Below are 14,575 nucleotides of genomic sequence, written 5' to 3'. Positions count from 1 at the left end.
TTTTGTATCCTGCTACTTTACCAAATTCATTGATTAGCTCTAGTAGTTTTCTGGTAGCATCTTTAGGATTCTCTATGTATAGTATCATTTCATCTGCAAACAGTGACAGCTTTACTTCTTCTTTTCCGATTTGGATTCCTTTTATTTCTTTGTCTTCTCTGATTGCTGTGGCTAACACTTCCAAAACTATGTTGAATAATAGTGGTGAGGGTGGGCAACCTTGTCTTGTTCCTGATCTTAGTGGAAATGGTTTCAGTTTTTCACCATTGAGGACGATGTTGGCTGTGGGTTTGTCATATATGGCCTTTATTATGTTGAGGAAAGTTCCCTCTATGCCTACTTTCTGCAGGGCTTTTATCATAAATGGGTGTTGAATTTTGTCGAAAGCTTTCTTTGCATCTATTGAGATGATCATATGGTTTTTCTCCTTCAGTTTGTTAATATGGTGTATCACATTGATTGATTTGCGTATATTGAAGAATCCTTGCATTCCTGGGATAAACCCCACTTGATCATAGTGTATGATCCTTTTAATATGCTGTTGGATTCTGTTTGCTAGTATTTTGTTGAGGATTTTTGCATCTCTGTTCATCAGTGATATTGGCCTGTAGTTTTCTTTCTTTGTGACATCTTTGTCTGGTTTTGGTATGAGGGTGATGGTGGCCTCGTAGAATGAGTTTGGGAGTGTTCCTCCCTCTGAAATATTTTGGAAGAGTTTGAGAAGGATAGGTGTTAGCTCTTCTCTAAATGTTTGATAGAATTCACCTGTGAAGCCATCTGGTCGTGGGCTTTTGTTTGTTGGAAGGTTTTTAATCACAGTTTCAATTTCAGTGCTTGTGATTGGTCTGTTCATATTTTCTATTTCTTCCTGGTTCAGTCTCGGCAGTTTGTGCATTTCTAAGAATCTGTCCATTTCTTCCAGGTTGTCCATTTTATTGGCATAGAGTTGCTTGTAGTAATCTCTCATGATCGTTTGTATTTCTGCAGTGTCAGTGGTTACTTCTCCTTTTTTATTTCTAATTCTATTGATTTGAGTCTTCTCTCTTTTTCTCTTGATGAGTCTGGCTAATGGTTTATCAATTTTGTTTATCTTCTCAAAGAACCAGCTTTTAGTTTCATTGATTTTTGCTATTGTTTCCTTCATTCTTTTTTCATTTATTTCTGACCTGATCTTTATGATTTCTTTCCTTCTGCTAGCTTTGGGGTTTTTTTGTTTTTCTTTCTCTAATTGCTTTAGGTGCAAGGTTAGGTTGTTTATTCGAGATGTTTCCTGTTTTTGAGGTAGACTTGTATTGCTATAAACTTCCCTCTTAACACTGCTTTTGCTGCATCCCATAGGTTTTGGGTCGTCGTATCTCCATTGTCATTTGTTTCTAGGTATTTTTTGATTTCCCCTTTGATTTCTTCAGTGATCACTTCGTTATTAAGTAGTGTATTGTGTAGCCTCCATGTGTTTGTATTTTTTACACATCTTTTCCTGTAATTGATATCTAGTCTCATAGTGTTGTGGTCAGAAAAGATACTTGTTACGATTTCAATTTTCTCAAATTTACCAAGGCTTGATTTGTGACCCAAGATATGATCTATCCTGGAGAATGTTCCATGAGCACTTGAGAAAAATGTGTATTCTGTTGTGTTTGGGTGGAATGTCCTATAAATATCAATTAAGTCCATCTTGTTTAATGTATCATTTAAAGCTTGTGTTTCCTTATTTATTTTCATTTTGGATGATCTGTCCATTGGTGAAAGTGGAGTGTTAAAGTCCCCTACTATGATTGTGTTGCTGTCGATTTCCCCTTTTATGGCTGTTAGTATTTGCCTTATGTATTGAGGTGCTCCTATGTTGGGTGCATAAATATTTACAATTGTTATACCTTCCTCTTGGATCGATCCCTTGATCATTATATAGTGTCCTTCTTTGTCTCTTGTAATAGTCTTTATTTTAAAGTCTATTTTGTCTGATATGAGAATTGCTACTCCAGCTTTCTTTTGATTTCCATTTGCATGGGATATCTTTTTCCATCCCCTCACTTTCAGTCTGTATATGTCTCTAGGTCTGAAGTGGGTCTCTTGTAGACAGCATATATATGGGTCTTGCTTTTGTATCCATTCAGCCAGTCTGTGTCTTTTGGTGGGAGCATTTAATCCATTTACATTTAAGGTAATTATCGATATGTATGTTCCTATTCTTAAATAGTTTATGTTTGTTATTGTAGGTGTTTTCCTTCTCTTGTGTTTCTTGCCTAGAGCAGTTCCTTTAGCATTTGTTGTAAAGCTGGTTTGGTGGTGCTGAACTCTCTCAGCTTTTGCTTGTCTGTAAAGTTTTAATTTCTCCATCAAATCTGAATGAGATCCTTGCTGGGTAGAGTAACCTTGGTTGTAGGTTTTTCTCCTTCATGACTTTAAGTATATCCTGCCACTCCCTTCTGGCTTGCAGAGTTTCTGCTGAAAGATCAGCTGTTAACCTTATGGGGATTCCCTTGTGTGTTATTTGTTGTTTTTCCCTTGCTGCTTTTAATATGTTTTCTTTATATTTAATTTTTGAAAGTTTGATTAATATGTGTCTTGGCGTGTTTCTCCTTGGGTTTATCCTGTATGGGACTCTCTGTGCTTCCAGGACTTGATTAACTATTTCCTTTCCCATATTAGGGAAGTTTTCAACTATAATCTCTTCAAATATTTTCTCAGTCCCTTTCTTTTTCTCTTCTTCTTCTGGGACCCCTATAATTCGAATGTTGGTGCGTTTAATGTTGTCCCAGAGGTCTCTGAGACTGTCCTCAGTTCTTTTCATTCTTTTTTCTTTATCCTGCTCTGCAGTAGTTATTTCCACCATTTTATCTTCCAGGTCACTTATCCTTTCTTCTGCCTCAGTTTTTCTGCTATTGATCCCATCTAGAGTATTTTTAATTTCATTTATTGTGTTTTTCATCGTTCCTTGGTTCCTCTTTAGTTCTTCTACGTCCTGTTAAATGTTTCTTGCATTTTGTCTATTCTATTTCCAAGATTTTGGATCATCCTTACTATCATTATTCTGAATTCTTTTTCAGGTAGACTACCTATTTCCTCTTCATTTCTTAGGTCTGGTGTGTTTTGACCCTGCTCCTTCATCTGCTGTGTGTTTTTCTGTCGTCTCATTTTGCTTATCTTACTGTGTTTGGGGTCTCTTTTTGACAGGCTGCAGGTTCGTAGTTCCTGTTGTTTTTGGTATCTGTCCCCAGTGGCTAAGGTTGGTTCAGTGGGTTGTGTAGGCTTCCTGGTGGAGGGGACTAGTGCCTGTGTTCTGGTGGATGAGGCTTGATCTTGTCTTTTTGGTGGGCCTGTCCACGTCTGGTGGTGTATTTTGGGGTGTCTGTGGCCTTATTATGATTTTAGGCAGCCTCTCTGCTAATGGATGGGGCTGTGTTCCTGTCTTGCTAGTTGTTTGGCATAGGGTGTCCAGCACTGTAGCTTGCTGGTCGTTGAGTGAAGCTGGGTCTTGATGTTGAGATGGAGATCTCTGAGAGATTTTCGCTGTTTGGTATTACGTGGAGCTGGGAGGTCTCTTGTGGACCAGTGTCCTGAAGTTGGCTCTCCCACCTCAGAGGCACGGCCCTGATGCCTGGCTGGAGCGCCAAGAGCCTTTCATCCACACGGCTCAGAGTAAAAGGGAGAAAAAATAGAAAGAAAGAAAGAGGCTATAATATGGTGAAGTAAAATAAAGCTATTATAAAGCAAAGCTATACAGACACAATCTCACCCAGAAGCATATACATATACACTCACAAAAAAAGGAAAAGGGGAAAAATTAATATATCCTGCTCCCAAAGTCCACCTCCTGAATTTGGGATGATTCGTTGTCTATTCAGGTATTCAACAGATGCAGGCACATCAAGTTGTTTGTGGAGTTTTAATCCACTGCTTCTGAGGCTGCTGGGAGAGATTTCCCTGTCTCTTCTTTGTTCGCACAGCTCCCGGGGTTCAGCTTTGGATTTGGACCCACCTCTGCGTGTAGGTCGCCTGAGGTCGTCTGTTCCCCGCCCAGACAGAACTGGGTTAAAGGAGCAGCTGCTTCAGGGGCTCTGGCTCACTCAGGCCGGGGGGAGGGAGGGGTACAGAGGAGGCGGGGCGAGCCTGCGGCGGCAGAGGCGTCATGACATTGCAGCAGCCTGAGGCGCCCCGTGCGTTCTGCCGGGAATGTTGTCCCTGCATCACGGGACCCTGACAGTGGCGGGCTGCACCGGCTCCCAGGAGGGGCAGTGTGGAGGGTGACCTGTGCTCGCAGACAGGCTTTTTGGTGGTGGCAGCAGCAGCCTTAGCGTCTCATGCCCGTCTCTGGGGTCCGCGCTGATCGCCACGGCTCGCGCCTGTCTCTGGAGTTCATTTAGGGGCACTCTGAATCCCCTCTCCTTGCGCGCCGCGAAACAAAGAGGCAAGAAAAAGTCTCTTGCCTCTTTGGCAGCTGCAGACTTTTTCCTGGACTCCCTCCCGGCTAGCTGTGGTGCACTAACCCCTTCAGGCTGTGTTCACGCCGCCAACCCCAGTCCTCTCCCTGCGATCCGACCGAAGCCGGAGCCTCAGCTCCCAGCCCCGCCCGCCCCGGCGGGTGAGCAGACAAGCCTCTCGGGCTGGTGAGTGTTGCTCAGCGCCGAGCCTCTGTGCGGGAGTCTCTCTGCTTTGCCCTCCGCACCCCTGTGGCTGCGCTCTCCTCCATGGCTCCGAAGCTTCCCCCCTCTGCCACCCGCAGTCTCTGCCTGCGAAGGGGCTTCCTAGTGCGTGGAAATCTTTCCTCCTTCACAGCTCCCTCCCACTGGTGCAGGTGCCGTCCCTATTCTTTTGTCTCTGTTATTTCTTTTTTCTTTTGCCCTACCCAAGTACGTGGGGAGTTTCTTGCCTTTTGGGAGGTCTGACGTTTTCTGCCAGCGTTCAGTGGGTGTTCTGTAGGAGCAGTTCCACGTGTAGATGTATTTCTGCTGTATCTGTGGGAAGGAAGGTGATCTCCGCGTCTTACTCTTCCGCCATATTCTCTGTGAACCCCGGTTTTGTGGTTTAATGAATGAATACTTAGGTGATGCGAGCTGCCCAAGATCCTTGAGCTATTTATTCATTCATTCAACACACATTTATTGAATATCTAACACAATGAAGGAAATCCTTTTATCCTTCAACTTACAGTTGAGAAATATAATTACAAAATCTAAGAAGTCAGTCTAACATTTTCTCTCCTCTCCCTTTCCTCCTCTTACCCCTCAGGTCCCCCACCCACCTCCCCCCTTACTTCCTCTCCTTTTCTCCATACCCCTCCCCCCACAGCTAGTTTCTAAGAAGTTGGGAAGAAAACCAAGTTTAAATAACATTTATTTCAGACTTTTAAACTTTTAAAGTAAGTTAAATGTAATTTTAAATTATGTTTCTCTTTAAAAATGTATCAAGAGCTTAATTTTAAATGTTTTAGGTTTATAATGATCAGATGATAACAATATTCATGCATGACTGTTTGATACTGTTAAGCATTACATGCATCATGGATGGGTAATTGTAAACTTAGTTCTGTTTCCAAAGCCTCAGGAATGCAGAATATATAATTGACTCCAAAATCCCTGATGGGTTGACAGTTTATAAATTGCTCTTTAATCTCTGTTTATTATTAGGTAATTCTTCAAGTGTCATAAACACTGAACATAACTTGTATTATGAAAGCTAACTATTCTAAAGAAGGATGCAATCATATTTAGTAATCACTAAAGAGTTATTTAATAGGATTATTTTTAGTAAAATTGAATTTTTACCTTAAAGGAAAAATGCAATTGTAATGGAATAGGTTTTGATTTTATTAGCCTCCGATGCTTGAATCTTAGTCTCATTTATGTGGAGGTAGTTCTGTCTGCTAGATTGATGGTTTTAGTGCTGATAAAATTTTTGTAAATAATAATTGAATGTCTACACAGAGCAAGATATTGTGCCCATGCAATTGTCTATCGAGGATTAATATTTTTATTAATTAGTGGACAGATAGTTCTGTTCTAGATGAGAGCGTACATTATTATGCTTGGATGCCACAGAATCCTTGACTTTTAGGTTCTTCCAGAATTTCTTCTTTTTTTAGGTAAAATAAACATGACTCTCCAGTGTTTTAACTTACATGCCTCTTCAAATGGACTGGCAGATTGTCATTTTCAGAATACTGCATTTGTATGGTATCTGTGAACAGTAGTCATGTCTGTTATTTTCAGTAATATATGATTTATTTCTGTGTGTGTCTTTGGAGGGATGGTGTTATAAATAAATTCAGAGGCTAGATTTATTGAAGAAATAAACACAAGCTTCTCAATTAAGATTTTTAAAATCCAAGTAATAACTGAAGCATTTTCACTTTATTCCATAAAAATCACAGAATTTTAGAGTTGAAAGGGACCTTAGAGAGCATCTAGGCCAACCCTCTAATTTTCAAATCAAGTTTCAAAGAATTAATCATCTTGTTTTCCCTTGTTGCCCTCCTCCATTTAAGTTTTTTGTTGTTGTTGTTGTTTGTTTTGCTATAAACCCCTTCCTTCAGAGTTGTAAAAGTAGAGTTAATCCCTAACTTACAAATATATTGTGTTTCAGAAGTGTTTGTAAGTCTGTTGTTTAGAAGTCAGAACATTTTTTTCCATAGAAACAATATTTTAATTAGTGGTGGGACTAGCCCTCAAAAGGAGTTAACACATTATGTGACTGTTGTTTTTGTTTTTGCTTTTGCAATGAAAGATGTTTTAAATAATCAATGCTGATCTTCTCTGGGGAACAGGAAGGAGATGGCATTGTAGAGGAGCATGTCAGGGGCTTTCTTTTTATCTGTTATTTCTTAGGTGAGGTAGCGAATACATGTTGTGTTCATTATATTGTTTTCTGAGCTTTTTATATGCCTGATATAGTTCATAATTTTACAATGCTATCTTAGTAATAAAAGTTCAGTTTGAACGTGAACATTTAAAAATTATTTACCTTGAATCCTGATGCATAAGGGAAACATGGTTTGATTAGAGAAGGATAGAGATAGCTAGAAATTTTGAAGGGGTTTTATGGGTACTTTCAAGGGCTTAGATTTTTTGATAAATTATCTTTATTTTGACCAATATCATTTTAGAAAGTATGTTTTTGCTGTTAATTTAAATGTGTCATCAACATTTATCTTTTACCTATTGGCCATATATAGGCAACGTTTCGAGAGAGAATAAAGCAGGTGGATAGTCATTGTGAGATAGCTGGGTAAATTTTGAAAGGCAAAGAAGATTAAATTGCATATGCATGTGTAGACATATGCGAGATCTTGCTTGAAATATAGTTACTTGAACTGGGGGCTTATGAAAAATAGGAAAATGAGGGAGTAAAGCTTGTATGAGGTCTGAGTAGGGTGAAAGACAGTGAGGAAAACAATTGAGTTAAGCACCAGAAAGGTATCATTGACAGTAGAAGGCTTATAGAGGTTTGAGGGTACATGGCATGTTGTAGGAGCTTGGGTTTGGCAAGACAGTGTGCAAATAGCTATTAGTATTTTTGAAATTTTTATAATTCAGGGAATGCCTTATGTATTTACAAGTATACATAAACAGAAACCGCTACCATTCATTACATTCTAGAAAACAACTGAGTTAATTTTCTCAATAATTTGGTTAGCTTTTTTGTGTGTATGGAGGTTGTTTTTTGGTTGATTTAATTTTTGCTCTTTTGCAGTATACAACATTGACTTTTATATAATGACATTAATCCATTTGTACAACTCATGTATAGCTTAGGGAAAACCTAAGTACTACCTGCCTTTTGAGAGATTCTTGACCTAAGAAGCAAATTTTTCTTCACTAAATTGATGGTGCATTTTAGAAGGATGCGTGTCCATTCTACAGATGTCTATTTTTTATTCTGCTTTCTTTCAACTCCACTTCTGGAATATTATCAAGACAAAAAATTGGCCCAAGAATCCATCACCTGGTTACAAACCTTGGCAAAAGTGATCTTGTGACCAGTATCTAAATTTAGCGTTCACATTAAGACTAAAGAGGGATCACACACAAGGTAGAACATAATAAAATACAGTAAAGAGAGGAGTGTTTGAAAAGATCATAGAAGCCATTTAAGAAAGAAATGGGGTTGAAGACTTCATCGGAGGCTTTCAGAAACAAAGAGAAACCTAGAGAGAAAGAGGGTAAAAAGAAAGTACAATTTGACACTTTTAATGGGTAATATAATTTACTTTATATCTGGACCACACATTTTATTTTTTACCTTTTTAGGTATGTATTAGAAACATAACCATCTTTCTAATATTGGCTATGGTTTTAGTTTTATGTATGTTTATGGACAATAAAAGAAATCTATGAACATTAACTGTCCACTCTGAAACTTCTTCCCTCTTTTTTTTTCTCTTCTGCAGATCTCAGAGTCATTAAGACATACCACATGGCAGAGACTAGGAAAAGGCAATTCAAGACAGTTATTAGACGCTACAAGGGTAAGATGAAGCAGACACTTCTACATATAGCTAGGAAAAAGGTGTAAGCCCTTGGAGCATTTTCCAATTTATACTACATATTTTATATTTTCCAAATAATTTTCCTTTTTATTTTTTTTCTAAGTACTGGCAAGATGAATAAGAAGATATGTTTTTGCTACTGGAAATGGAGAAAGAAATCTTGATATTTTTCTACTCCTGAAGAAATCTGTCTGAATCTCTTGAGATCAATGCCAACTAGAGTAATGTTTTTAGAAAGCTTTTATAAATGTAATGGCAGCTTGTTGACGCTTAAATTTATCCTGGTAATTTGTATGTGATATATGGAATGCTGTACATTTTTCAAGTGATTAAAGTTTCTTTACCTTAGAAGATGTTCAAATATCAGAATATCAAGGTACTGTAAGCTTATTAGAGCCTGTGGGGTAAAGTCATGTGAGTTTACATGTTGATGAGGGTTATTTTTCATTGCTAATGTAATTGAAAGACGCCTTTAAAAATTCTCAGTGCTTTAAAGTGAGGCAAATAAATCTCCAAGATAGATAGACTAGAAAATTAGAAGACAGTCTAAGTCCTGAGTACTTCCTTTATTTTTTCTTTTTGATTAACAATTATTTGCCATTAAGGTACAAAGCATTGTTCTAATTTATGCAGAAGCTGTAGAAATGAATTAGATTTTCCATTATTTAATTAAAGTTTTAAGTTAAGGTGCTCCATCTTCTCATTGTTTATAACACCACTGTATATTTATATTTTAATCTTTTGCTGTGTTGAAGACCTCATTATCTTCTGTGTTATTTACTAGACCCCTTGATGTAACATTGCTCAGTCTTTTAGAGGGAAAAAAATGTCACAAAGTGACATTGTCACACTAAATATTACCTTTTGATGTTTTCCCTTTCAACATGCTTCAAGATTGTTGATCCAAAAATCAGTAACCCATTTATGGCAATTACTTTTTGGGTCTCAACTGGTGAGAACAAGAAGGCACCTTTGCTTTCTGTAATTCCATTTTCATAGCTTGGTCCAGAGCTGATAACTCTTAGGATTCAGTATTGATACACGTTTGTGTTTGTAAAAAACTATGCCCTTGTTCATTAATTATTGATTATTATGGCTACTGAAGAAGCATTATTATATCCATGTAGTTAAGTAATTTTTTGAGGAAACACTTTAAAATTAGCAAGCCTAAATTTTAAGCCTAATCTTTACTATCTTTTCAACTACTATATTTTCTCAAATGATTTACTTTTTATATTTTTCTAACCTGAGCAGTAATCTAGGGCCTTTTAAAAAATTATAATAGGCAAGATATTTGCATATTTTCAAGACTAGTTGGGAAATTTATAGATAGCTTTGTTTTATAAGCTAATTCAACAAGCCCATGTACAAAGACACTGTGGTATGGGCCATGGGAGATACAAGGATAAAAGAGACTGTCCCTAATCTTAAGAAAATTACCATATAGTAGTAAAGACAAAACATGTATGCAGGTTACTCTAGCATAAGATAGACTGTGAAGAAGTAAACTGTACTTTGTTTCTAAATATATATATTTGTAAGCCAGAATAATAAGAAAAAGAATCAGTTATGTAAGATCAACTATATTAAATTGTAAAGCAAAAATGTTATACGCATGGAAAGCAAGTGGGATAGAATTAATTAACTGTATTATATACTTGCCAATGAGAGAGTTACAGGCTACACAGTACCTTAGTAGCAAATGACGGTAAGAAAGCTGGTATAAGTCGAATAGAAGTATATTACAAGTTAAATCTTTTAAACATTAATTTCAAAAACTATTTAGAGAAAGTAACTTCTGTATGAGTAATTTGTTATATCTCATTATTCTTTGTATAAATGTGTCTGTAAGTTTATTATGAAAGTGTTTTACTTAGCTATGCTAGGCTCAAAGGTATGCCTCTGAATTTGTTGGGGGGGGCATTCATTAGATCAGATTTTTAAAGATCTGAAATTCTTTAATAGCTAATGGATGGCTTGGTATCATCTTCAACTAGGTTCTTCAGGTATGGCCACTCATAGAAAAGAGGACATGTTGGCATGGTCATGCAGGAGGAGGACTCCACACAGACCCGAAAGAAGGGGTAAGAGACAATAACAAGTACCTGGAAATTCTTATAGCTGATTGGAAGATAGATATATTAAAGATTGTTATATTACAGAATATTTTGATTGACTCATGTAACTGCAGGTTTTCTAATACAAAACCATATGAATTGACCATGGTTATATAGATCAGATTTTCTCAAGCTTAAGACAAAAATATCGTGATTGACTAAAAAAGAAAAAAAGTTAGTTGCCAACCTAAGTATTTTAGTTCTTTATTTTAAATAGCATTGGTTGTGGTTATTTGTTATATAATCTAGCATTATATATAGATAAATTACATTTAGCTCTTATAAGTAATGTGTATGTGTGTGTGTATGTGTGTTAAGGTTAATGTTTTCCCTTCTATACTCTTGGTTTAAAAAGATTCTAGAATGTCCCCTAGCTTCATGGTAAATCCTCCATTTACCTGACCCATTTATTTAATTATCCATATTCTTTATCATTATCATTATACAGACAAGCTAAACAGTAGGGCCCCTGAAATCAAAAGATTTAATTGCACTACACTTTTTCTAAGTGAGTGAAACTGTCATTGGAATACTGTTATACAATTCTCCATCTGGCCCTCTTTCTCTAAGCTTGCCTTTATTTTCTTCCTCTAACTTCACCCAACCAGTATATGCATGGTATCTCTAAGTAGAAGTGATATTTTCAGGTTTATTGGCAAGTGAACAAATTTTATGTTAAAGTGCTCTCTAAATTGTAGAGAGATAAATAAATTTTATTTTATTGGTGCGAGGTGATTGGTAAGAAAACCTTTCCAGTGCTTTTCTCCCTGTTTCTTTAATCCCCCATGTAGCTTCTTTCACAGAACTCAAAACACATCACATTCATGTTTCTATCCCATTTTTACATATTAACATTTGTCCTGGTTGTCTTTAGAAACAACAAAGTATTATAAAATAGAATTTTAAAAAATTAATACAAATACTGAAATTTGTTTATCCATATATTATGGATATATGGGTATGGCATGATATCATATCATTAGCATGATATTTGCCAGCTTTCAGGATTGTCACCAAGGCGTCTTAAGGATAGTTTGTAAGTAATACTCTAAACACACCAAAAATATATTGACTAATACAGGAAAAGCAGTCTTAGACTCAAGCAATATAAACTTCAAGATAGATTCTTTATTCTCCAGTAAAATAAAAACAAAGCAAAAATCATTGTAAATCTTTATATTTGGTCTCTTCTTTATCATTTGTTCCCTGACATCTTTGTGTTACTTTAGCCTCATTAGCTAAAAAGAATCATAGAATAATAGAGCATGAAGGCTACACCAGAAAAGAGGCAATATGGAGTTGCAGTTAAAAGCCTGAGCTCTGGAGCCAGACTGCCTAGATTTGAATCTTGGCTCCATCATTTCCTACTGGAATGACCATGAGCAAGATACTTAATTTCTGTATGTATCAGTTTCTTCATCTTTAAAATGGGGCTGATAATCATAGCAAAGGGGATTTGAATGAGTTAACTCCTCACACCATGCAAAGCTCTTGAATAGTGCCTGTCACATAGTAAGTATTCAGTAAATATTAGCTGCTGTTACTGTAATGTGAGATTGTTGTTAAGTCCTATACTCTGCTGTTGTCCATTCATTTTACAAGTATGTATTACTGAATACCTGCGTTGTGCATAACTCTGTGTTAAGTAACTGGAGATACAGTAATGAGCAAGACACAGTCCCTGCTGTTCAGAAACTTAACAGTTTAGATGGTAGAATATCTAAACTACCATGTAGAAATTTTATCACTCTGACAAGTTATAGATTTTACCTTATAACCAACTGAAACTTTTATCACTTTACTTTCTATGCATTTCTACTTGTATGTTCTTAAGCATTAATAATGCTACTCAGAAGGTATTTAAATCATTTGTTTATCCAGTGTGGCTATAGTAAAGGGGTTGTGAAAAAAGAGTGGCAGTTTCAATATTTGGAAGCTCCTGTTGTTAAAATAGATGAATTAAAGTCTTACTTGTTTTATAATAGAATCTTCAGATTTTTAAAGGATTTTGGAACTTTGCTCCTGCATTTAAACTTTATTATGTGCCTCTTTGGGAGAAGCATCTGTTAGTAAATTTAGATAATCCTGTGCTCATAATAAAAACACGAATAATGCAGAGCTTAATATAAGGACTGCTTCCTGGACTTTGCTTGACATACTCTTTTTTTAATGTTAGAAACATATCCTCATTGATTGGATATTGTCAGAAGCTAGTAGTATTGAAAGAGAGATTAGCATTTACTAGAGCAATCAGAGGCTTTGATATAAATATTGATATAATCAAAGAAGTGAAACAGCAACCTAGAGTATTAAAAAATGGAGGATTGGAGAGAGAATGGAATAATAAGCCTCCAGGCTTGTTAAAATGAGTGGACACACAGACCAGTGGACAAGAGTACCTGTATGACATGGAGAGGCCATTTTTCAGCTCTGATTACATCCATCATCAAGCAGCCTTATGATCTTTATTTAATTTCTCAAATTGACTTCCCTTTGAGATAGAGAATTCACTGACTGGCCAATGCGAATATCAGTCAACTTGGTAGTTTTTTTAATTATAAATTATTAAACTGTTGGGTTCAAATCAATCTCATAGGTAGAATAAGCCATTTTTTCCTAGGGCCTTTTCACTGCCAGATAAGCTCTTCATTGCAGTTTGAGACCAACAGAGCTTAGAAAACAAACTTCGAGGTATAGAGAAAGCAACAATAATTGCAAAGCTTTTCCTGACAATTAATATATCTTTCCTCTCCCACCCATAAACTCATTATGCTTATATCCCCAATAATGTGGGAAAAGTTTTTCACTTACTTTCTAGATTTTTCCATTAGATATCTACTCAAATTTCTTATCTTTTGACCTAGCTTTTATCAAGCCACTGTTATCCCTAACAGTATTGAAGTAGTGGTTAAAATTATTCCTTTAATTGCAGTTAGTTATCTTTAGCTTGGATTGAAGAGACAGTTCTTTGGATGGTTTGCTTATCCTTGAAATTGTGGGCATTTCCAAAGTCTCTGCTAAATTAGTTCTTTAGAGAGAAAACATTCAGCCTATAGCCCACATTTATACAATACAAATAGCATCCAAAATTTTTTGGTATATTTTTTTTCTTCCTCTCCATAAGTTTTGCCCCCAAGTAGTTTCCTTCTAAACCAATCCCTTGATTCTGTGAGTTAGAACATTTCTTGCTAGTGAAATTTAGGAATGTCTCTAAAACCAGAATTCTTATATAAATTCACCTTTCAAGAAAAGGTGATTCTGCTACCTTTATCAAAAATCATTTTTTTTTCTTACTCTTTCATTTTCCTATCGAAGCCCAGTGGGCTTCACTCCCTTGAAATGAGTGGACTTTTGGTAGAAAAAATTGCTCTTGCTTCAGTGCTAAACAGCCTTTTCTGGTGAGAAATATGAAATCACTGACTTGAGAAGCAAAATGTATTCAGTTTATCAATATACAGTTATCTTTAATATCTGAAAATTCTACCAGGTGAGCTGCTCCAGGTGTGTTTTAATTTTTTATTTGTCCTTTTTGTGCCCTGTCCACATGGTTATTAGCTATAGGTATTCACTTACAGTACTTATGACTATGAGCAACTGCATCTTTCCCTCAGGTCATGCTGTTGAATTGAGCAGTGCTGCATATAAGCAGTACAGTTTGTGGCTTTCCAGTTATACACTATTGGGTCAGGGACTTCCAGTGTTACTTTCGTGTTTGTTTTTGGCCTACTGTGCTGTTTCAGTGCCCTGTGTACAAGTAGATATTCCTTTCATTATTTTTTCTTACCTGCCCAGCCTCATAAAGCTTATTAAGCGATATATTAATACCAAATAAATAAATATTTAAAAATCCGTGAAAAGTTGTGATGACTTAATAAATCAAGCATTTAGGTGTTCCTCCTGGAACTTGTCCTCATGTGTTTAAGAATAGTTAATTCATTAATTGAATAAATATTTATTGGGCATTGTTTCTAGT

At 36.3% G+C, this 14,575-nt stretch overlaps 1 protein-coding gene across 1 annotated transcript in view; it reads left to right on the top strand.

The window, feature by feature from the left end:
- Positions 1 to 14,575, top strand: part of ABCB7 (ATP binding cassette subfamily B member 7) — a 139,137-nt gene that overhangs the window by 55,287 nt on the left and 69,275 nt on the right. The window contains exons 2-3 of the mRNA XM_036839771.1: positions 8,387 to 8,464; positions 10,483 to 10,569. Of these exons, the coding sequence (XP_036695666.1) occupies positions 8,387 to 8,464; positions 10,483 to 10,569 (165 nt within the window). The remainder of the gene's footprint in view (positions 1 to 8,386; positions 8,465 to 10,482; positions 10,570 to 14,575) is intronic.

Source organism: Balaenoptera musculus, chromosome X (genome assembly GCF_009873245.2).
Source record: "Balaenoptera musculus isolate JJ_BM4_2016_0621 chromosome X, mBalMus1.pri.v3, whole genome shotgun sequence".
Lineage (NCBI taxonomy): Eukaryota > Metazoa > Chordata > Mammalia > Artiodactyla > Balaenopteridae > Balaenoptera > Balaenoptera musculus.
The sequence above is the reverse complement of the archived record's forward strand: the minus strand, read 5'-3'. Positions and strand labels throughout refer to the sequence as shown.